Source organism: Condylura cristata, unplaced genomic scaffold (genome assembly GCF_000260355.1).
Source record: "Condylura cristata isolate star-nosed mole 26May11 unplaced genomic scaffold, ConCri1.0 scaffold00028, whole genome shotgun sequence".
Classification (NCBI taxonomy): Eukaryota; Metazoa; Chordata; class Mammalia; order Eulipotyphla; family Talpidae; genus Condylura; species Condylura cristata.
The window spans coordinates 9,314,660-9,339,969 of record NW_004567129.1 but is presented as its reverse complement, the minus strand read 5'-3'; the positions used below and the strand labels follow the sequence as shown (position 1 = coordinate 9,339,969).

At 42.6% G+C, this 25,310-nt stretch overlaps 1 protein-coding gene across 1 annotated transcript in view; it reads left to right on the top strand.

Annotated features, from left to right (window-relative positions):
* Positions 1 to 667: 667 nt before the first annotated feature.
* NUDT7 (nudix (nucleoside diphosphate linked moiety X)-type motif 7) overlaps positions 668 to 25,310 on the top strand; it is a 33,923-nt gene continuing 9,280 nt past the window's right edge. The window contains exons 1-2 of the mRNA XM_004690164.2: positions 668 to 887; positions 25,082 to 25,139. Of these exons, the coding sequence (XP_004690221.1) occupies positions 668 to 887; positions 25,082 to 25,139 (278 nt within the window). The remainder of the gene's footprint in view (positions 888 to 25,081; positions 25,140 to 25,310) is intronic.

Below are 25,310 nucleotides of genomic sequence, written 5' to 3'. Positions count from 1 at the left end.
TATTTCTCTACATAGTCTGCTGGTTCTTATGGGCTTACCACACTTCAGTGGTTTACATGATTCTACTATGCAATGTGATATTTAAATGGGCATTATTCCGACAGCAAGAAAGAGTTCTTCACTAAAGTGTTCTAATACACTCTGAGCACCATTTAAGAACATAACTATATGATTGCTAGACAGATCCTAAACTCTAACAAATTTAGCAAAGCAAAGGCATTTTTGTCTCAATAAAATAAATTGAGTTGATTTCTCTCATGCCCAAGTGTGGAGACAATCAGTTATGGGCACAGGAGCCCATACCTGGGTGAGAGACCCACAGTACCCTGCCCCACTAACAAGCTCACCTCCCCTGGCTCCAGTGATATGAAGCCCATCTCATCTTTCCTTCTCTGGTCAAGCTGCTCATCTTCCTCTGTCTCTTTTGTTGGCTCCTCCTTTTCTATCTAATATTAAATGCTAGAGTTTTTCAAGGCCCATTTCTAGATCCTATCCGCTTCCCAGTAAGAATAACAGCAGGAATATAACAAGAAACACTATGACTCACTCTTTCATGTCATTTTGTCAAGTTTTGTCACTCATCCCACCAAAGCTAATCATGTCCCACCACCAACTGTTGTGTCTATTTCTCAGAGAAGAAAACTGAGACACGGAGAAGTTCAACAACATGCCCACGCTGGGTGTCACAGCTGGGCGCAGTCATCAAGCACCACCACCTCAACATGTGGCCATTGCTCTGCATCATGGGTTTTCTGCCAGTGGCAATTTTGCCCCTCAGGGAACAGTTGGAAATATCTGGAGACCGTGTTTGTCACAATTTGACTATGGTCTCAACAGAAAACCACAGCTCATCCACGATAGCATGGTTAGAGCCAAGATGGCAGAGGGTGAGAACCCAGCTCTCCATGGATGAAAATAGTTCTGGAAGAGCTGAGGAAGGGGTCCTGAAGCAGAAGCTTCAGCAACACAGTGGGAAAATGAAACTGGAATTCATGGAGAAGTGTGTATATGTGTGTTTTTTCTTAATGTGAATACTGTGTTGGCTACATAATGAGCACTGAATAAATTAAAAGCAAAAGACTTGGATATATGTTGAACAATCCCTAAGCACCAGGTCCTATGTAAAGGGATAGGATTACAGTGTGGAAAAGACTGGCTTGCTGCCAGAGTTCTTAAAGTCAAAGTCTTTTTTGATCATGAACCAAACAGCTCACCAATTAACTGAACCAACAGGGAAGTTGTTCTTGATGCTTCTGGGAACCAGTCTCACTGGCCTTAGCTAATCACCTCCAGAGAACAGAAAGGGCCTTGGGCCCTTCCCCTTCCCCCTGATTCCTGCATGAATTCCTCTCACATCTTCTGACATTTAAAAGGAATATTCTTTACAATCTTCATTTTTTGGTTTATCCCCTGTAGGCCTGAACGTCTGGCCAGAGTCATAGTGCAGGATATGAAAAATCGATGTGCTGCTGCTCTCAGTGTCCTCCAAGGAGGGGCTGTTCTCTCTATCGATTCACTGGACCACATTAAAGCCCCAAATTGAAACAGTGACAAACACTTACCCATTGTCATGGATTTTATCAGGTCAAAGAGCCACTTTGTAAGTTTTCTGCTATAACACAATTCCATGACCTGCAAGAGCTTCTGGTTTCCAGTCACCCCCCAATGATTTGATTTGAATAAATCCGGTAGAACATGCTCCAGAGACTAATCGATTTACAGCTTAATGACTTTCCAAACAGTCTGTTCACAGATGAATTATCTGCAGGGAGTGTCATATTGGGGTTGAGTGTGGAGGAATGCTGTGTTAAGGAGTCTCCTTGCCTATTTGTGATGCCAGAAATACTGTGATTGCGATGCACTTAAATATCATCTAAGAGACCCTTGAACCTTTGGCACTTGATTGAAGAATGTCTCCAGCATCCACATTTCCCTACACATAACTCAAACTTAAAGATTTTACTTGCCTTGAAAACAATGTCAAGAGGGCTAACAAGAATGAAATTAATGAAACAGAATGGTAGAAGAAAAGTAGAAATAAATAAAGTCAGGAGACGTGGCTTCAATTCCCCAATGCTCCTGCTCCCTGTCAAAGTATACACAGATGTCCTTTTTCTCCTTAGCAGTTCAGCTGTAGGAAGGTATAACTGGAATAGATCAGAATTCACAAACTGGCAGGATTTGGTTTGTAAACATATTTGCTTTGGGCTGCATAGTATAAGCAAACAAAACCAAAACTATATAGCCAAGATTTTTTTTTTAAAGATTTATTTATTTATTCATACAGAACTGGGGTACAGGCCAGAGATGCGGAGGGTGAGAGGATTCACCAGAGACAGAGTGGGGAGCAGAACAGGCAGATCGATGAAGTACACTGCTGAGGGGAGCAGCGGGCGGGTCAGGAGAGGTCTGCCGCGCCATGTGGTCACCTCCAGGGCAGGCGGGAATCGAACTCATGCAGAAGTGGCTTTAGCTTCTTTGTGCTGTGCTTTAACCCGCTGCGCCACCAGGGAGGGCCAATATAGCCAAGATTTTTAATCAAGAGCTCCCACTTCATTTACAGACCTTTACATTCTCCTGCAGAATCAGATTTGGCCACCTAATTCTGCATTCCTCAAGGATGTAACTGACTGAGCTGAGATCTACCTACTTTACAGAGGGTCCTAGAAATTCAGCTTGCAACCACCTCCACGCCCTTCAAATTGATCTTTGATATTGAGGCAGAAGTTATTTTTTTGTTTATATTCACATTATTCTGTTGTTACTTTATAGGAGAAAACCATTTCATTTTATAACTAGCAATAGACAAAATATTGTATACTGGGGCAAAGGCTATGAGTGCCATCTGCTTCAATAAAAAGAGAATGTATTTTTAAGGAACTGAACACTATTTCTAAGTGTATCATATGCAAACAGGATGTGTCCTTATTAAAGCAATGTAACAAGCTGATCCCCCTCCCTCCTCCCCCCTTGAGGGTACCTACCTGGCATGAAGGAGTTAGAAGATAATCTCAAGAGTCCCTTCTAGTTCTAGAAACTTTGTCAATGGAACATACATTCACCTATTTCAAAAACCACCTATTCATCTTTTAACTGTCTCTCTCTCCCCCTCCCTCCCTCCTTTTAAAAGTAACTGACCCACCAAGCATATTGACATCTCTGGAGAGAAGGGCATTGCCATATTAAAGTAAAAAGCATGCTGTCACAAAAACACTGCTCATGTTCTGAACACACACAAGCCCAGCAACACACACTTTCTCTGTGGATAGAAAACCACCTGCTTCAGGGGCAGGAATAAAATCACTAGGGTGTGGGTGACATATTGATAAGATAGATACAGAAAGGCACCCTGTATCTATCTGTGCACACCAATATCCATCATCTCCTGCACCACTTCCCATTGCAGACCCACATACCCAGTGAGGTCCTACAATGAATGGGCTTGAGGTGGTCTCTGGAATATCTCTGAAAAATGCAAACTTTAGCATGTCTGCCAAGGTGTGCATTTTTTTTTTGAGATGACACTCCATAGCTTTCATCAAATCCCCCAAAAGTTCATGACATCCCATCCTCAGAAATTAAGAACCACAGATATACACAGTGATCTCAGTGATGCAGACCAGCTGTTTATGTGTTCTTGCTGGGCATAATTATGACTATTTCAAAATCTAACATTGCTATATAGGATGGAACATAAAGGCAGGAGTTGAAAGGAGGATTTTTCCAGAAAACCCAAGGTGTACAGTCACTTTAGAAATAGGTCCTTGGAACCCTCCCTGGTGTTGCAACAGGGTTAAGTGCAGTACTATGAAGCAGTCTGCAGCCACTGAAGCACAAATTTGATTCCCAGCCAGGGAGCTGACCCACATGGTGTGGCAGACCTCTCCTGACCTGCCCGCTACTCCCATCAGCAGTGTATTTCAGTCAATCTGCCTGTACTGCTCCCCACTCTGTCTCTGGTGAATCCTCTCATCCCCTGCACCTCTGACCTGTACCCCAGTTTTTGTAAGCATAAATAAATAAATCTTTAAAAAAAAAAAAGAAAGAAAGAAATAGCCTCTTGGATGTTAGGAGTCAGGAAAATGTGGTCACTAGGGATCATACCAAATAAATTAAAAGAAGCATTTACCCTGAAGACACAGGGTTATTGGAAAATCACTGCCAGGAGCAGAATCTGTCATTATCCTTTGCAGGGGGCATTTCCATAACTACTCCCACTCACATTTGTTCTACAACAGTTCCTGTCTCCTGCCCTATTACACACACATAACATGCACACACATATATACACATAACATGCACATGCACACATATCCCATGCTCTTATTCTCTCTTCACTGGGAGAAAGCCGCTAGTTGTGCCTACCAACCCCCGGCTCTTCTAGAACAGGACCATCTATCATAGTGACCACACATCCTGGGATTTTCCTTCCTTTATTTTCATTTCTCTCCTTTTTAAGCAGCTTTAATTTCAAAGGCCTTTTTGTGACATTTCAAACTCACAACCCAAATACTGGCCAGGCAGTCCATCTTTACCTGGATCACAAAAAAAGGAAAGGGAAGGAAAACCTCTGACTCTTAAGTTCTCATCTGTCAGCCCACTCAAGGACAGCCCCTTTCTCCTAGTAAACTGCTCCTTGGAGGGAGGTCCCATTCCTGCAGCACAGGCATCACTTGGGAGCTAGCCAGAAATGCAGCATTACAGGTCCTTCCTTGGGCTTGGAGAATGAGAATGTGCAGGTAACAGCATCGCAGGGAATTTCTGGCCACGTGTTAACGCCTTGCTAGAGGAATTACTGCATCCTATGTGACCAGCAGTCCAGAGAGAACTCAGGGTCCTGGGCCTGGTTACCTCCAGGCTTTGCCCCATGTACCATTTCCCTTCACTGATTTTTGCTTTGAATCCTTTTGCTGTAATAAATACCAGTCACTGAGGCCTCCCTGGTGGCTCAAGGGGTTAAGTCTCAGCACTATGAAGCTATCAGCAGCCACTGATATTAAATCCCTGGCCAGGGAGCTGTAAAGGTGGCCTCTCCTGTCTTACCTGTTGCTCCCCTCAGCAGTGTATTTCAGTCAATCGGCCTGTTCTGCTCCCCACTCTATCTCTGGTGAATCCTCACACTACCCCGTACCCCCCAGCACTTCTGGCCTATCCCCCAGCTCTTGTATGCATAAATAAATAAAATATATAAATAGTAGTTACTACTAAGACAAAAGAGAACAAAAAACTAACTGCCTTAAAGACTTGCAACCATCTGATGGTGAGAGTGCCCCTGTTGGCCAAGGACTGTTCCTACAGCCATTTTACCTTTGAAAAATCAGGAAAGAATCAAAAGAGCCAGTGAACTATCAGTATTATAGCTAGGCAGTTGACAGAGGTGTCCCTTTTTCCCTTGTCAAGTCTAAAATGGGCCCTCTTGAGGACATTAAATGAATCACAATAGAAGAGCACAAGGATCGTGATTTTAAGTGTCCGGAGCCTGGCTTCTAATTGTAGCCCTGCCACTTCCCTTTCAGATTACTTTATTTTACTATGGCTGAGCCCTTATTCTCTATTCTGCCAGTGGGAAGTGTTTCTGTGAAGTTTACATGGAAGGGCATGTAGGGTCATGGTTAAGAATGTGGGCCCTGGATTTAAACAGCCCTGATTAGCGAGTCTGTGCCTGGTGCTTCTTAGCGGAGTCACCTTAGGTCAGCAGCTTGCCCTCTCCCCTCAGGCTGTTGTGAAGATGAAACCCTGCAGCACAGAAAAGGCAAATGGGGCTCTGAAAGCAATCGATGAGTCTTATCACCTGTGTGAAAGCATCTGTACACTGTGAGGAGCTAGGAGATGTGGGAGTTTATTCTTCTTGGCAAGCACTCTGGCAAATTTGTCACTGCTGGCTACAATGATGTGACCCTGCACTAAGAAATTTTACTGAACCTCTCACCCAGAAGCCCTAAAACACGCCCAGAGGCACCAGGAACCTCATTTACTTTCAGAGTAACTCAGATTTCCCCACTGTGTGCAGACAACAAAGCTGCAGGGTTCATTGTGGAAAATGCATGAAACAGTAACTGATGATGAGCATTTGTGCTCACTGTAGATCTACCAATGTTAACCGCTAGCATTGCTGGGCAGTTTCATGAAGATTCTCTTGGGATACATTCTAGTAAGTCTAAGAGCTAGAGGGCCCTCAAAGGGTTAATCCGTAGGATTTCTTCCATTTTCCACATATGACTTTATCAAACTCCTATGGTATGAATTAAAACACAATGCTTTGTGACACCATCCTGTTGCAGTGTCTGGTATATGCAGCATCTCAGCAATCCTCACAATAGCGGGATGAGTTAGAGGACGTGAGTCACCTTCCAGTCGGCAGCACGGTAGAACTGCAGCCTAGGGCTACACTCCTGGGAGCCTCTGAGCCAGGTCTCTGGCTGGTGAGAAGCCAGCGCCAAGGCTCTATGGCGCGGGAGACAGCCTCATACTATTGTTGCTCTTTGTCAAGGTCCAGTTCATTGACGACCTGGGAGAAAAGCGTGAGAGAGCCACCAGGGAGATGTCCTGTTGCATAGCAACCAGGCGCTTGAGCCTGGTGCGGGGAGATAGGTTCCTGAAGTTTTTTAAGCACCTTCACTAAAAATAGCCTGAGGCATGACAGCTAAACAGGTTTCCACCAAGCCCCAAAACCCATCTTGCAACTGAATGTCTTTACTGTGTTTTCTTGAGGAAAACAGGTGAAATTATGGGAGACTGGGCATCTGCAGCTTTTTTCAGCAAACACCAACTTCATGACACTCCTCCTGGAGGTGACAGAACTACCGGTGGTTTGTGTAGTGATTGTGAAATATCTCTCTCCATAATTTTTCCTACTTCCAAGCTGAAATTCAATCCAGGTCCAAGCTCTCAACTTGATTGCAAACCATGGCCTTCAGCTTTCTTGTATTAATGTCCTAGAAATTAATCACCTTGGTTGGAATCACCTTAGGTGCGAGCATTTATAATACCTACATTTGTCACTCCAGGAGAACGGTGCCAATTACAGTGGCACCAACAATACATCTCATACCTTCCTGAGAATATTAGATATTTAATTAGATCTTGAAAACCCTTTTCACCTCATACCTTAAGGGTCTCCAGATCTTCTGAGGCTGATAATTAAAAGAAGAACTCATCTCTGAGTCTGCTGTATGCCTCTGGGAATCAGAAAGTGCCTGCAGAGTAATTACTAAGCTTGACTATTGGCCTGGCTTGGGTGGACACAATAAGTAACTAAAGAAATTTAAATATCGTCATCTGCCCACAGAGAATTTCTAGCTAGTTGGGAAAGTAGTTAAACAAGACAGAATAATGTTCCCCCAAAATACTCATTTCCTAATCCCTAGAGCCCATGAGCATGTTAAATTACATGGCCACTGAAAAACCCTTTCAGACACCCAGAAATAAAGCTCAGTCAACTATCAGGCATCCCCTGGCCCAGTAAAACTGACAGAAATCCCTTGACAGAGCTATCATCATCCCATGTTTCCAAGGAGACAGGTTCAGAGAGGGGGTACAACTTTCCCAGGATCATACACTGGATAAGTAGTGGAATGAAATACAAGCTCCAGTTACACTTGAAAACCCATATATTTTTAATCATTTTCCAAATGCTTGCTTCCAAATAAACATTTCCCATGCATTGTCTATTTACTTCCCATAACAACCCTTCAACATGGAAATAGTTATTAATGTAATTATTATATGGATAATTGTTAAGACCAGGAAACACAGTTCCCCAAATCGGAAATTTACCAGATAAAAACAATGAAAGTCGTCAGGTAGGTAAAGTTGTCTGAAATGTCTCTATGCTAAAAGCAGATTAGCAAAAATTCTGAGAACTGCAACACAAAAGCTACATGAGACTTTGGTCTCCTTGATGGCAGGGCTTTGTTCAACAGTGTTCAATGCAGGACTAGTGCCAACCAGGGGTATGTGATGATGTTATAAAATTGGCATATATTAACAATCAAGACTAAAATAATATTGTTACAGTACAACTGCTGTACCCAAAACTCTTGTTTCTAGCACCAATGCCTGGGGCATAGTTTTTAGAGTAAAAATGTTTCCCATCGTTTTATAAAGCAAAGACTTATGAAGTAATCAATACACATTTATTAAGCATCTGCAACTAAATGTGGAATGGCTTGCTGGACAAAGACAAGATATGCATCACACCACAACTTGTGCTTTTTGAGAGGTTTCTGTGCTAAAGAGAGACAGACAGGTATAAGTAAAACGTGAAAATGATGATTGATGTTAAGAGAAGAGAAAGAGAATGTCCACTATTTATTAATCTTACTATTTTTCGTAGAATATATTTTAATTGCTTTACATTTGTCACCACAATTAATCCACACAACAGGGCCTCCCTGGTGGCTTAGGGGTTAAGTCTCTGCACTTTCACTGCTATGGCCTGAGTTCAATCCCAGGCCAGGGGCAGCAGACCTCTCCTGTCTCACCTACTGCTCCTCTCAGCAGTGTATTTTAGTAGATGCACCTGTTCTGCTCCACACTCTGCCTCTGGTGAATCCTCTCACCCCCTGAACCTCTGGTCTACATTCCAGTTCTTATCTGAATAAATAAATAAATCTTTTTTAAAAATCCTCACCACAGTTATGAAGAAGTTGTCAGTTTTATCCACATTTTATAGATGAGAAAAGTTAGGGAACAGAGAGGGTAAGTAACTTGCCTAAAGTCACACAGCCTAAAAATAGTGGAGCTGGGGTTCAAACCCTTACAAGCCTGTGCTGCATAGCCCTGTTGTATGTTGCCTCAATGATGATCAGGTAATAAGGGGGCACTTGGAAAATATAAGTATATTTACTCATAGATGAGAAAATATATATATACATATACATATTTTTTCTCAGATACTCATATATGAGAAATATATATATATACATATAAAACATGCTTTATGTAAGTATAAATTGTAGCCTCATTTTCCATGTTAGGTACATGAAAAGTCAGCCATGATCGCCCTATCAAATGAAACAGAAAGACTCCTAGCCTCTAGTAGATGGGAGACATAACAGTGCTTTCTTTTGCAATTATAATTATGGTCATTGTTAACTCCATCAAATAGAGAGTAACTTTCATGACATCATATTTATAGCTTCTACTATTAAAATAACAATCAACTCAAACTTCACTCCATCCAAAATATAAATTTGATTATCCAAATATTAAAATTATATGTTTGTGGGCCCTCCCTGGTGGCACAGCAAGTTAAACGCAGCACTACAAGCTAGCCACAGCTGCTTCAATGTGAGTTTGATCCCTGGCCTAGGAGCTGACCCGCATGGCTGGCAGACCTCTCCTGACCCACCCACTGCTCCCCTCAGCAGTGCACTTTGTCAATCTGCATGTTCTGCTCCCCACTCTGTCTCTGGTGAATCTTCTCACCACCCCTGCAGCCAGTTCTATATGAATAGATAGATAGATAGATAGATCGGTAAATAGATAAAGTATAAGAAAACTTTGTAAAAGTTATCTGGAGAAAAGTCCATTATATTGGATGTCAATATTGTAGCTATTTTTGTGTGATGCTATTTGGGGTTATTTTCTATTTTTCTCCTGTAATTGCCTTTGATGTCCCAACTTGTTTAGATAAGATAAATCAATAGTATTTCTTTATCAGGAAAGGTTTAATCTCAAAATCTATACTCATGTGCATACCTGCGCACACACTCTAAACACACTGAAAAACAAACAGAAACTATACTGAGAGTGTGTCAAAATTTATAGAAGTCCACTTGATATACTGAAGAAAAATCTAGAAATAGCAAGGGTGAGAATTCTTGATTCACTGCATCTAATTCTATAACTTAATTAATATGATGAGGGACTATTTCCCTAGTCTGGAAAGTATGAAAACGGCTTTTCGGAGCCCTTCCTGGTGGCGCAGCGAGTTGGAGTGCTACATTGTGGAGTTAAGCTGAGCAGTGGCAACTTCAGTGCAAGTTCAATCCCTGCCCCGGAGGTGACCCACATGGCGCGGCAACCTCTCCTGATTCGCCCGCTGCTCCCCTCAGCAGTGTACTTTGTTGGTCTGCTTGTTTTACTCCCTACTCTGTTTCTGGTGAATCCTCTCACTGCCCCTGCACCTCTGGCTGTACCCCATTTCTGTATGCATAAATAAGTAAAACTTAAAAAAAAAAAACTTTTCTCCTCTAGCTGAACACATCTTTTCCTGGAGTCAGAGACTTAAATATAATGGGGGGAAAATGCTTTAAACCTTCCACCCATTTTTTTCAGAAATCCAGTGTGGAAGGAAGAGAGTGATCTTAGCTAAAAGGGAAAATTTCTCACCACTGTAAACAGAATCACATTTGCTGGAAGCAAGGGGGAACTTTGGATCTTGGTTAGGTGAACTCTATGGCCAGGCAGATAACCCTCTTTCATCCTAATGAAGCAGGAGGAATTACATCCTTATTGTCTGACAAACACTTAGAGGGTATATTGTTTCAAGGAAAATGGGAAGGAGTATTAGTGGAAGTGAAAATGATTTTTATTTTTCTCCCTAAAGTTTGAAATCAAGTAAATGAAAGTGTTGCACTTCCATATTTCTCTCACTTAAGTCTTGGTAAATAACCAGTGATGCCCAGCTCTGACGCTGGGAGAACAGTAGGGAATGGTAGAGACTCCAGTGAACTGCAGTCGTCACCATCTCCAGCTAACTGGGGTGATAACCTAAACTTAAAATGTAATAGGCAGTAGAATTAGCTAGGCATCTTTTAAAAATAAGAGTCCTAAACCACAAAACCAAAGATTCTATTTACTTGGTCTAGGGCAGGTTTCTGGAATGTGTATTTTAACTTTCACTGTTGGTCAACACTAGTCAATAAAAATGCACACTACAATTGTAAAGCATGTTTCTAACGCTACATTTTCTAATATCCACATTTTTAAAAAGAAAACAATTTTAACAATGTAATTTTATGTCGTACAACAATTCATCTCATTATATGATCTTATTAATGGAATTGTTAATTTTTTCTACCAAATCTTTAGAATTTGGTGTGCATTTTCTACTTGTAGCACATATCTATTCACAGTAACTACATTTCACGTGCTCAACTGTTGTTACACCAAGAGTTTCTCTTCCCTGTTTAGCTTTGCAAAAGTCATATTTATATTGATTTTCACTGCTTACAAATGAGCTGCTTACTCCATGTCCATGGGGGCTGCCATAATAAAATACCACAGACTTTGGAGTTCTAAATAGCTGAAATATATCTCTTACAGTTCCCAAGGCTGCAAGTTAGACATCAGGGTACCAGCATCATCAAGTAAGAGGCCCTATTCCTTGCAGATTTCTCATTTCCTCCTCACCTAGTGAAACAAAGGGAGTTCTGTGGTGCCTCTTCTTTTTTTAAAATATTTATTTTACGAATGCATGCATTCATACATACATACTCTGGCCTACACCCTAGAGGTGCAGGGGGTGAGAAGATTCACCAGAAACAGAGTGAGGAGCAAAGCAGGTGGGTCTACTGAAATACATTGCTGAGAGGCACAGAGGGAGACACAGGAGAGGTCTTTTGCACCACGTGGGTCAGCTCTCTGGCCAGGGATCTCACACAGGTCTGTGACAGGTGATAGCTTGATAGTGCTGAGACTATAATCTCTATTCCACCAGGGAGGTTCAGGTGCCTCCCTTTTTTTTTTTTTTCCTAATAATATAATAGTTTATTTTTGCATAATTTTGTGCCTTTTTCCATCTCAGTTGTAATTCCCGTGGGTGTCCCATCACCGGGCACCTCTTCAGGGTTCCAACATATGAATGAGGGAGGAGGAGTACCAACAATCGAACCAGCAAATGCTCAAAAATCAATGTACTTGGTCTCATCATTTGCTCCAACATCCCTCTGCAGCCTTGGATTAAGAGAGGGAAGCCCCATCCCAGCTCTGTCTCATAATAATGCAATGACCTTGGACAAGTAATCTCTACTCCATCTAATTTCTTCATTAATAGGTGAGTCACTTGAACTACAAGATCTGTAGAGCTACCTCTACGCAGTAATGCTGAAAAAGGGAGTATCTGTCCTTCAGTCTCCAAGAAGAGTACCTTTCTTTTCTTCTTCCTTTGTTTTTGTGATGATCCTCAGAGAATTCAAGGTGAGGCATAGAGAACCTTTTGCTATCCAGGGAGCTCTGGTTTTGTGAGGTGGTGTGAAAGTGAATCATCACCAACCTATGTTAGCTGCATTTGAGGGAGCTCACATGCTAAAACAATACATAAGTTTCTCTTTCACTCATGCAGCATACTCAATGTAGGTCAACCCTGCCTGTGGTGGGTTAAGTTGTGCTCCCCACCTCCAAATTCATACACTGAAATCCTAACCTCCAGTACTTCAAAATGTGCTTCATTTGGAACTAAGGGCATTATAGATGTAATTACTTAAGGTGACATCAACTAGTCAACTGAAGTCCCCTAATTCAACATGACCGGTGTACTCATAAAAAGAAGTCTGGGGAGAGAGATGCACACAAGAGACAGAACCACATGGAGATGAAATCAGAGACTAGGGTGATGTTTTTGCAAACCCAGAAATGCCAAACCTAGTAGCAAACCACCATGAGGCATGGAACAGATTCTCCCTCCTGGCTCTCAGAAGGAGCCAGCTCTATGATACCTTGATCTCGGACTTCCAGTCTCCCTAACTATGAGGAGATCCCTAAAACAGAAGCCTTAGCAAACCAATACGGAATCTCTAGTAAAAGCCTGAGATAACGATTTTATCATCATGTAGTTGTTCCACAGGGGACTCAAGACCTTCTCAGCAGTAAGAACCAGGGAAGAGCTAGGAGGATGATCCTCAATGCTTCATTCAGAAGTGACACAGGCCACTTGTGTTTAGAGACTGCTGGCTGACACTCATCCTTCAGGCCTAAACTGCAGAGCTGAAACACCAGGAGAAAACTGACGAGCATCACTCTTCTTGGCACCCTTCCCAAAGGGTCTGTTCCCAGAGACTGAGACAGTGCAGCAAAATGGTGCTTGCTGCATAATCACTTCCGGTCCTCTCCTTTGTAAGTGTCAAGGGAGGTAGTAGAGGAGTAGTAGAGGACCATGGCCAATTTCATTTCATTTTAGATGCCAGTTACCATTGAACTTTCTTAATTTTACTTGGCTTCAGGAGCATTGGGTGAAGACAGACCCAGTTCTGAATGAATTCTGTAATCAATGAATGCTGCCAACAGTCATGGGTGAAGATGAAAGAGAAAGAGAGTAGGTACACCATGAACTTGCCCCTCCATTCTAGAAAGAACAGACCAGGATAAGGAGTGGTATGGGTCAGCAGAGAAAAAAGGGCAGCAGGCTTAATAATGTTAGGTTTTCACTCCAAATAGCATAATAAACTTCCTCCCCCACAAATATATGTCACATTATGGTTTCCAAACTCCTTTTATTAATAATCTTTATCTCACTACTAATCTCAACATTGTCGGGAGGCATTTTAGACAAAGGGGAAAAATAGGCCCATCTGTATTCCCTCCTTGACCCCACTGCTCAGGACAGTCGCCACCCTGCTGGCAGTGGCCTTGAGGCAGTGGCGGGATAGCCTGCTACTTTCCATTCTGTCTCATTACTGTCTTGACCAGCTGTGGGCTGTGCCACTGAATGGGCTACCCTGTCTGTCAGAGGGATGGCAGAGAGTGCCACCCAGCCACAGGCCTCTTCCTGGGGAGCCAGTACACCTGAGCTCAGCAGGGGGTTTCCAAACAGGACTCTCAACTAACACAGGGACAGGTCTGCACGTCACTCTTCCCGAAAGCCACAGTGGCACCCAAGACTGGGCCCACTTTACTTCTCTTTATCTTTTGGGATCCTCCCCAAAGCAAGTTCTGAAAGATGCACAGGATAAAGTTCTAATCCATTTTGTATTGTTCTGATCTAATGCATCTAATAGCGCCACAATTCAAAGGCTGTTCTGTTCACAGGCAAATGGAGAGGCAGCCAGGACCCATAAACCTGCCTGCTCTAGATGGGTTCTGCCACCCACTGCATAAAGACAAACATACTCATAGTGCACAAGACCTTCAACAGAAAAGAACTTTTATTAGATCCAATGTGTACCAGAGAGAAGAGAAAGAATATAGTTTCCAAATGAGACACCCAAAGTTTATCCATCCCCTCATGAATAAATGCCCAGTCAAACAGTGCTGGCTCAAAGAGGGATCACTGAGGCCCATAAGCACTCCACATCTCTAAGGTACCTCCTGAGGCCCCATAGGAAAGGGGCAGAAGGGACCAGGCAAGAAAGAGAGTAAAGTCAAGATCAAGGTAAAGGCTGCTATGATCAGTCCTACCCACATCTCTTTCAGGGGTCTCCTTCTATGTCCCCCAAGTCCCTAGTACAAATCCAAGGTCAAGAAGCAAGCATACATAGCTTCTTCACATGTCTCTGTTCCACATGCCTTATCTAGGGCTTCTCCCAAGTCTTCTCCCTCCATCCAGCTCCTTCTCTCCCAAGTCCTTTTTAACTTCCCCTGGCTGTTTAGCTCAAACTTTCCTGAGATGGGACAGAGAAAAGGAACCTCCCCTTTTCATAGGGTTTACACTGTTAAGAGTTTCAAAATTGAAGCAACAGGCTAGAGTAGACTTCAGGTGACACAACCCAGCCACTGTTCCTCCCCCAAACCACTGCTCTAGAAGCTTCCTAAAAGGGTAGCATGCGAAAAATTTTAAAACAGTTCTTTCAAGATGACTTTCTAATGGCAAAATAATAGCATCACAGCTTCTCTGTCTCACTGAGTTCAGGGAAATATTAAGGAACTATTTGTGTGTCCAAAGAGAAAGGCCAGTCCTTAATTGCAAATTATTACCACTGGCGCAGGTCACGGCGACAAGATTATTTCCCAGCAGGGCTGACAATCAGAAATCTGCTTCTAATCTGGTGTTTTTCACAGCTGGGAACCTTTTTGCTTTATTCCTGTATATAATGGAAATGAGACTTGTATGCCTAACCCTTTCCCTTTCATGCACCACTTATCATATCAAAGCCCGTTTGTCTGTGTACCAGCCTAACCAAATTAGGGGAAGGGCGTTCTGGGAGGAACGACAGCTGTTAGCCAGACAAGTAATCATGGAACACGAGGCATCATTGCAGCAGCTGCCACAAAAACACCATTTTTAAAACTATGGCAGCAAAGAGGCACGTTAAGGAGAAAATTTTTAGGGAACTGCTTATCATGCTTATTTTGAAATGGAGCCTTAAATTCCAGTTCCTTAAATAGAGATGCTATTAGCACTACCTGCCTCCCTGCACCCCATTTTTCTCTTGGTCCTTTCTGTGCTGAGTGCCTCTCCTGGGCACACCTCTCCTCTGCTCCCCAGTCCCAGACCATCAAGCAGCAACCTGCTAAAACTCTACATTCCTGGAAGCTGCCTTTCCTAGGCTGGCTCCTATCATTCTAGTTGTTTACTGCTCCCTGGATTTTTTTCTCTAGAAGATCTTCTGAAATATAAGTTCTGTGTTTAATTCTGTGATCATTAGTTTATTCTGTTCTGCTATGGGAATATAAGCTTCATAGAGGAAGGGTCACCCATCACTGAATCCCATGTGTCCCCACTCACATTCAGGTTATGTTTGTTGAATGAATAAATGATTATGAATATACAGATTGGTCAATTATTTCAAATATACTTCACAATAATCTGTGAGTCTTATCCTAGTTAGGGTTCTCCAGAGAAAAGACTAATGGGAGATTTTATATTTTGATATATTCTATAATACATACACTCAGCTGAATTTCTGTCACTCTGTCAGTCAGAGGAACACATGTCACCTCCACTCACAATTTCTTTGACTGGAGTGAGTCTCATATTTTTGTCCAGTTGCAAAAAAAGGGAAAAAATAAAACTAGAAATTGGTGAGAGATAGTAATGTTGCCATTACTGGGTGCAGCTGAAATATATTGCATTTGAATTCCATTAAGTATAATAAGATAAAAATGGGTGACAATCAGCTTAATAAGATCTCTTTTATACAGCATGTACGATACTGGCAGTGATGAAGAATGTATTACGTGTCAGGCATGCACTATCCTATTTTATACACATCAACTCAATAGTGCTAAAATAGCCCTATGAAGTGGACCTATTGTTTATTTAGCCAGCAAAATCCTACAGCCCAGATCTGATGCACCACTGAAACCTTGTTGTGCCTGATCCCAGGGCACGCAGACCCAAGCCCGGGCATAACTCCCGGGAAACTGTGTCAGCCTCCTCCTCTTACAATCTTCTCTCTGGTTCCTTATTGCCTTTCTGTGAACTCCAGCCATTAAAATCAGATTCTACCAGGCAGGCATGGCCCTCAATCTCTCTAGGGCCCTCTCGAGTGTACTGAATGCAGTCCAGGGCTAAGCCCATTAGGGTCCCTGAAAACATCATTAGTTAAATGCATGTGCACACACGCACATGTGCACACACACAATGCCCCCAGCCCAAGGATAAGGACAGCCTTAAGATTTAGATGTTCTTACTTTCTCTTCCATCCTACTCAAGTTGATGGGTGTCCCAAAACTACTATATTTACTTTGTGTGGACCATTATTTTGTATATGTGTGTGTTCCCAAACCCAGAGCATATTCTACCCAATTATACTAAATGGGAATATTTTATTTTTGTATAGTGAGGGGAACCTGTATATATGTATGTCTGTATACATACAGGTATCTATGTATGTCTGTATGTACATAAGTATGTATTAAGTAGCCATCAAATGGACACCAACAAAAATAGGCCTTAAAGTATAAAAACCATGTTCAGTAAGGAGCAAATGTCAGTGTAAACATTGACATTAGAGTGAAATGGTTTTTACTCAAATCCTAGCTCCATCTCTATCTGCTATACAACACCTAGTAGTTTTATCTGGTCTCTGCCTCAGTGTGCTCAACTGCAAAAGAAAAGGCTTTCCACCTCTGAGGGGGGTTGTGAGGATTAATTAAGCCAACCATGTAAAGCAAAGAAGGCAATTTCCTACAAGGCCCAACACACAGGCCCTTGAGCATAAGTGGCTGCTGTTGATGACGATGTGTTATTATCCTCATCATTCATTTGGAGGAAGGAGTGTAAAATTTTATTCAGATTTTATTTTGGCAGGGGTTTAGGGAAAAGAAAACTAGCACCTGGGGGCCATGCCGGTGGAGAAGGATGCTGTCAGGAATACAGTTTTCATCTATATTAAACAGACGAACACTTTCATATCTACACACAAGGTCTGAAGACCACACACATTGTAAAAACCATGAATACTGCATTACCCACAAAGCTACACAAATTAACCTAGTTAGAGACTGCCCTGCATCTATTTGGGGAACAAAATATTAGTTTGAACTATGAAGAAAGACAAACAGCATTAAAAGAACATGTTCTGCTTTTCATCCCTGCCTTTAAAGCTCATCTGTAATGGGAATGACAAAGCGAACAGGAGATCCAGCCTGACAGCCAGCCGCTGCTCTTCCCCGGAAGAATTGCTCCCTTCCTCAGTGAATGTCCAAAGTGACATAGTTCTATTGATGGCCTCTGAGAGCCTCTGGCTGTGTGTGTTTTATCCTAGGTATTTTGTCTCTGCTAGGTAACAGTACAGTGAGTTTGTTTTGCAAACACACTCTTATAAAAGTTCATAGCAGAGGATACCATGCAAACGTCATGCATGTGTGTATACCATGTGTGCATATATATATCAAAGGGCATGTTTGTAGGCTGGTAATCTGGCTACAATTCCAGAAAATAGAGCATGCCCCTTCCTCTTAGCAATTAGTTGCTCCTAACTTCTAAGAAGCAACCAACCCTCCTCTCTTTCTGTTAGAGGAACATTCTGAGAGGGTGATGCTCTCAACTCTAGGACGCAGGAGGGAGCTAAACTGCCAGGGGGACTTTAAAAAGCCAATGCACAGGGAGCAGCCTTCCCTCCTGCTCTCCAGTCTCTGCTCAGATGAATGTAGCCTGGGGTAAGACAAACAGCTTCTGGCCATGTACCAGTATATAAAGGCTCTCTCTCTCTCTCTTTCTCTCTCTGATCTCTCTTTTCTTCCCTTCCTATTCCCTCTTTTCTTTCTCTCTGTATGTCTGCCATCAAGGTCTCATATTTTGAAGCACACAGGCAAGAACTCATCATTTGGGTCTTGCCCAATCCCCCAGTTTTGCCCCTTAACACCTTCACACATTCACCTCAACCTCTCCTGATCAGATATCTTCACTACTATCTCTCCCCCTTTCTTTAATCAGAATCATGTTCTTCAGAACTCTTCAAGGGTTTTTATTCTTTCATAAAGAATTTTTTTTTCATAAAGAATTATTTTTTTATATATCTTCAAGCAGAGATAGCAAATGCAGGCTTCCCAAATTGTCTCTGACCACAGCATCCTTCCTGGCTCATAGAGCACTTCACAAGTCTAGAGTTACTTGGAACATACTTAGGACAATAATGATTTTTCCCTTCCACCATATTGAGTCTTTGAAGATAGGTATGGCTCCAACACAGTAGCTCAACATGCCTCATGGTGTTACAGGGCACCCCAGTGTGAACTGGATTGCCTGTCTGTGGATCTTCACCAGCGTGCTTATGATTCAATCGTATTATGGACACATTCAAAAAGGTTAAATAATGGATTTATTTATAAGGAGAAAGGTAAAGGAATAACTCAGGGAAAGAGGGTGAGAAATACAAGTTAAGCTAGAATGTCCTACCAGTTCTGCTGACTTGGACTCTACCAGCATGCTGAAAACTGATGGAGAATCAAAACAATCAGCCCCGAACCACCAGGCCAAGAGCCCCCCAAAGCCCACATGTCCGGTTTTATCCCAACCTGGCTGCTCAGCTCCGCCCTCAAGTCCCAGCATGCTTCTCCTTGTTATTGATGGGATTAGTAGTTCCAGTATCTGGAGTGGGGGCGGAGTCCATGAAACCTGTACCTGTTACAATGGCTCATGAAGACTCAGAGATTCAGGGCATCTTAATGTGCAAATATGTGATATGGCAACCAAGAGCAAATAAGCACATTCATTGCTACCAGATTACTGCTTTGAACAAATCTAAAGACCTGTTTCAAACTCATCACTATTGTAGCAGGAGGTGGGAGGGAGGGGAATAAGGGCAGGGAATGTGAGCTTACTTTTTTTTTCCTTTGATAATAAAAGTAAAGAAATAATGATGCTTGCTTCCCACTTCCACCCCTCCCCATATACCCTGGGAAGAACCCGCTAAGATTTTTTTCCAACGCGTGTGTTTAACCTGAAAGATGGGGTATCCTTTTTGACGGACTGGAGCAGCTATTTCCAAAAAGACTGCAGGGCAAAAGGAGACAGAAATCACAACTCTCAGGCTGTACTAATGGGGTTGCCACCAGTCACTTGTGGCCATTTACATTTAAATTATTTGGAAGTAAATCAAATCCAAAACTCAGTTCCTCATTCGTGTTGACCACATTTTAATAGCCTCATGAGGTAAGTGGCCACTGTATTAGAAAACACAGATAAAAAGCATTTCACCACTGCAGGAAGTTCTACTGAGCAGTGTTGCTAGAAATATAACCCTCCAGGATGAGATCCTTATTTCCCAAACCCCAAACTTTTGTGACTCCCACTGGAGATCTCAAGTAATGGCCCAGTAACCCTGTCATGGTCATTTTAAAAAGCCACTTTGGTGTCACAAAGGAAATCATCATATATTCCTCTGGGTTCTTCTAAGGTGGCTAAGAATATTAAACAAGCGATAGGCAGATTGATAAGAAAACATCTAAAGAAGTTGAATAGTAACATGGGAGAGAACTAGCATTATGGAATAATTCGCCCACGGCTTCAGAAGCCGTCCTAGAGAGCATAGCTAAAATAGGACTTTGAGAAGGGAAAAGGGAAAGTCTGTCAGGGAGGTTACTGGGGAAGGCAATAGTATGCAAATGAAGTGCCTTTCCAGGAAAAGGAGATAAGGCCATAGGGTCTTCCCAGGACATATTCTACCACAAGCTTATTTATAAGTATCTTTTTCAAAGCCAGCTGCACCCAGCCTTCAGAACCCTTTGCATGAAATCAGTCTTTGCCAAAAAGCATCTATTTGGGGGAGGCTGAGTTTTACTCCCCTCCACCAGCCCTGGGACAAATAGGACTCAAGAAACTGACAGTAAGAGGTTAGCAATCTTCTCAAAGGGTTTACCCTTCTGTCCCTCCCCAACCCTGCAGTCTTTATCATCTCAGAGAGAGCAGCACAGAACAGACAGCAAGGCTTGCTTCCCTGGGATGTGAAGAATGGGTTGATGAGACACCCATGGATTCACACCAAGGGTAGAATCTGAATTTGGGGAGGGTTGGGCATTTCACCCCCACTAACCAGTAAAAGCAAAAGAATTTAACCACAACAGGTAGAGCTTTGAATTCTGGAGCTAAGGACACAGAGGGTGAATTCTCCAGGGAGCAGCCAGCCAGAGTGTTTCTTCCATAGATACTGAGCTTCCCAAGTGCACTGGAAAATCTTAAGCCAATTTCACCATAATTGACATGCTAATTGGAGACCAGACTGCTCCTAATTGTGATCCTGGTCCCCCCAAGATTGCAGCCCAGGCTGTCTTAATTCAGATGAAATCTTCCCAGCTCCAGTGCTGTTGTTACTGGTAATTAAACCTCCTTGATTGTTCCAGTACACAAAGATTACATGACAGTAAAGGAAGAAAACATAACTTATCTTTATCTCATTTGTAAAGGTAAAGGGAAATGGGAACTACAACCGCATTAAAATATGAATGACGCACACCCATTCTTTTCTTGTCAGGCCAGGCTAGCAGGAGACTCAGAGACTTAAAGCATCTTAACATGTGGACATATATCTGCTTTACTGTTACACAATGAAAATTAAACATGGAGGAAGCCAGTATGAATTACTTTAAAAAATTACATTTGCAGCACCTGGAAATAAATCCTCTGCAATTAACATATTTTTGTAATCCACGGTAGATCTAGAACTCCTTTCTAACCTTTACTTTCCAGTCCACACCTGCTGGAATTGGGAAAAAAAGTAAAAATTAAAGGGTGTAAGTTAAGAGCTGTCTCAGGTCACTGGCTTCTTGAATCCAGATTTCCTGGACTTGGCTGGCTTCCACTCATGTTATTTTTTTCAGATTCAAGTTCCATTTCTACCACCTGCAGACTTGGGCCCTCCCTGGTGGCACAACAGGTTAAAGTGCAGCACTGCGAAGCTATCCACAGTAGCTTCAGCCTTAAGTTAGATCCCCAACCAGGAAGTTGACCTACATGGAGCAGCAGACCTTGCCTGTCTTGACCGCTGCTCCCCTTAGCAGTGTACTTCATCGACCTGCTTGTTCTGCTCCCCACTTTGTTTTTGGTGAATCCTCTCACCACCCCTGTACCTCTGGCAGTACCCTAGTTCTGTATGCATAAATAAATAAATCTTTAAAACAAAACAAAGTACAGACTTATGTCAGAATCACCTGGGTCTGGCTGCAAATGCATTTGTCAGTATCCTCAAGGCCACCAACCACAAGCAAACATGCTTAATCAGTCCTAGGAGATTCCTGGAGACACCATCTTGAACAAACCCTCAAGAGCAAAGTGCAACTGTCATGTGTCTCTATATCTTCAACATCCAGCTAGATACCCAGCTAAAAATGGGTATGCAGCTGAAGAATATGCTGAAGCAAACTCACAAGCTCTTCCCTTTTCAATGGGTCTTTAAAGAAAAGAAGAGGAAGGGCTGTTCACTCCAGTCCACTTTTTACATTATAATCCACTCACTGTTCATGGAGCCCCTCCTGAGACTGACCTGCCAAGTGGCCATTTTCCAAACCAGAAAGGGCGATCATCCCAGTGCTACCAGGAATGGTGCCTCCTGGCACTGGTGGATTCCATCTGCCCTTCCTTCTGGGCCTGTTACATTACCAGTGTGGGAAGGAGATAGTGTCTTCTTGATATCAAAGATTTCCCTTTGGAATATTTAAGCCAGTTCTGTCTACCTTTACAGCGGAATCATCAGAAATGAACATGCCTGGGTGAATTTCATCCTGACATAAGTACTTGTGGGTGTGATTTGGGGCACTGAGTTGTCCAAACAGCCTTATCCTTTGACAGTTCTGATGCTGAGGAGCTCTGCTCCATTTGTGCAGAATTCCTATTTAAACATAGTCCTCAAAGAATACCCTAAACTTCTCCCCAAAAGGAAAGCTGTGATTTGAGAATGGGAGAGTTGATGAAGGATGGGGGGGGGGGTGGAGAAGGAAAGTGTCTGCTCCAAATGCTCAAACCAGTTATTGCAACCAGTACACTGAGAATATAGAGCCACTCTGAAAGCTTAGAGACCATTTTGTAAATTAAAGAAGTAGAGGAAATTCACATTTCTTAGCATCCTTAGGGAAAGAAGACTAAGAACTCAGTGTTCCCTATTATCTTACCAACTCTCAGCAGCCTAGCTAGACCCCACTATTACTCCTGGGCAGAATTAATTGCTTCCCTGTTGCTCCCCAGAGCGCTTTGCCCCTTTCCCGGATTAGAGCACTTAACTGGCATTAAATCTAATTGTTTGTTATAGGTCTTTTCCCCAGACTTTGCTCTGCCAGGTTGACTGGGAGTTTCGTTATCTGTGTGCCACTGAGGTGCTTTTTAAACACGGCTTCTAGGTGGGTAGACTGTCAATACCACCATCCACCCTGGTCCCTGGGATATGCTTCTTTGAGAGCTAAACTAGGGGTTAGCTTGGCAGGCTGGCTTAAACATTTTTATAGTATTGCTTCTCTTGAACACATTTTCCAGAATGATGTACCTCCAACAAATCTGTGTGCATAAATTGCAGAGACAAGTCATTTCCCCTAAAAGACATTGATCTTGAAGGCTGTGTTGTTTTCCAGGTATGGAGACACACACATTTATATATTGACACAGAGGTATTTATTTATATATAATCTATATTATATAATAATTATTATAATAATGTATATAATCTCAAGTGTGTGTGTATATATATATATGTGTGTGTGTGTGTATATATATATACACACACACACCCCATATATAATGTATATAATTCTTGTGGAGTTTCCTGTCCTATGACTTCCAGTATTAAATGACATCAAAGTGAGGTGTGCTTCCAGCATTATTGCTACCTTGAAAGAAACTAGTGTGTTTTGCCTGGGTACACAGCAATGCTTCTAAGAGGCTGCTTTTTACACTAAAGTAATCCAAACCCTGCTATACTCTCACTCTGTAATGTTTGAACATGGGTTGTTGTTTTACTTTTTCAGAAGGTTTAAAGAATCTTTCTCTGGTTCCTTGAGCCCTCTCATTGCTTCCAGTAGCCCCATCTCCAATTCACCTCCTAGCCTGCACCAACAAAGACCTTCCTGAACACCCAGACTCCTACTCACTCCTCTCCCTTAAGAAAGAAGGCCAAACTCCACCTTGCTGGCTTTTCATCATTTTCCGGGGCTCCTCTCAGCAAAATGCTCTTTTAATTGTAGACTCTATTACTTACTACTGTAAACAACCCTTCACTCATGCTTGGCTTCTGTTTTTCCCTCTGTCCAGAATGTCCTCTTCCCCAACTTGACCTCTTAAAGTCCCGTCCATCCCCCAAAACCACCAGAGGGGGAGCTGCAGATCTATGGTTGGGATCAACTTCTGCTCCACCATTGGCCTGCTGTGTGACATAGGTAAGGCATTCACCCACTCTGATCCTCACCTTCCTCATTTTCAAAACGAGTGTTCAAAGAATGAATAAAAGAGTAGAAAACAAAATAACCAGACAATCATTTTCAGCCCCCCTACAACCTTCTGAACCTTTATCCTTTTCCTTCTCATACAGAGCTGAGAGAGCGAGAGTACACCAAGCATTATGGGAGCACAGTCATACTTATTACCATTCCCAACAGACTAGGAGACCTTGGAAGTCAAGAAGCCTCATTTTAGATAAGCCTCCCACACAGTCGCTAAGCAATGATATTGGATGACAAGTCACTTATTCCCTTTTCATTCATAGTCAGATCCACATAATTCACTGGCCAGTTGCTTCTGAGGGGTAGTGTCAGCATACATGAACTCAGAGGTACGATAGGTCTAACCTTGAACCTTAACTGTTTGACCCCAAGCAAGCTACTTTTTATATCCTGATCTGGAAAGTGGGGATTAATAGCCCTACTTCATAGGGTTGCTCAGACACTTAAGCCCACTGATGTGGGTGAAGTGCCATCCACATTACTATTAGGATGTTAGCAACTTGTGGTTTGGGGCCTCCCAGCCTCAAGCCAGGAGAACATTTGAGCTCAGTGGTTTTGAAAGTCATGGACACTGTGACCCAACTGTCCCACCAAGCAGGCCCTTGCTGTAACTTTTGAGGCAATTTTAGTTTTGTGGCCTAAAATTTGTGTTTCAGTTTTAAACACACTTAAAATTGAAACACACATAAAACTGAAACACAAATTATTACTACTATTATTTTTTTTATTATTATTTTTAAAAAGGAATTATATTTTATGACTGTATTAGTATAAAGATAAACATAATCCAGGCTGGATTCTTCACTATTTTCGTTTTCATTTTCTTCTGATTTTAAAAGAAATTAAAATGAAAACATTTTTAGGGGCTCCTAAAATAGCTGTGGGCCCCAAACATTGCTCCTCCTGTGCCGACAGGAAGTCAGTCCTACCTGATCTGATCCGTCAGGCTCAGCTGCAGCAGATACTGGCTTCTCTCCACACACTTGTGGGTGGGGAAGGAGTTGGGGGGAGGGCAGGACTCTGCACTCCTCCAAGACTTTGCAAACCCGTCTTTTCTGGATCTCTTCTTCTGTGCCTTCCTCTGACTGACTTTCCACACGAACCCCAGAGCCGTGACAGTGCTCTTACTCCACTTTCTGAGAGTATCTCTCGGCCGCTGCCCAAGAGTCTACTTTGAGGTGACTGGGCTGCCGCGGGCTCCAAAGCCCCACTGGCTTCTTTTTGAGGTAAGCTCCATTTCTATGATTCGGTCACGTTCCTACCTCACGTGCTCTCCAAGGCCTAAGCCCCTGCTTTATCTGTGGTTAATGGACTCATGCCTCTCTCCCACCAGACTGCACGTGGCTCTTCGCTCTCAGAAGGCCCTGGAAGCTACCACAGCAGGTACTCAGGTAACCTGCTCAGACAGGTTGAACCAACATAACCTCCTAGCAACAGTGAATGTGAGTATTCAAAACGTTCAAAAGTTTTTAACAACTCGCCATACAGCCTTCTACTTTTGAGGAATAGAAGCACCTGCGTAGAAACTACTTGCTAGACAAACCAGAAACCCGGATCCCCGC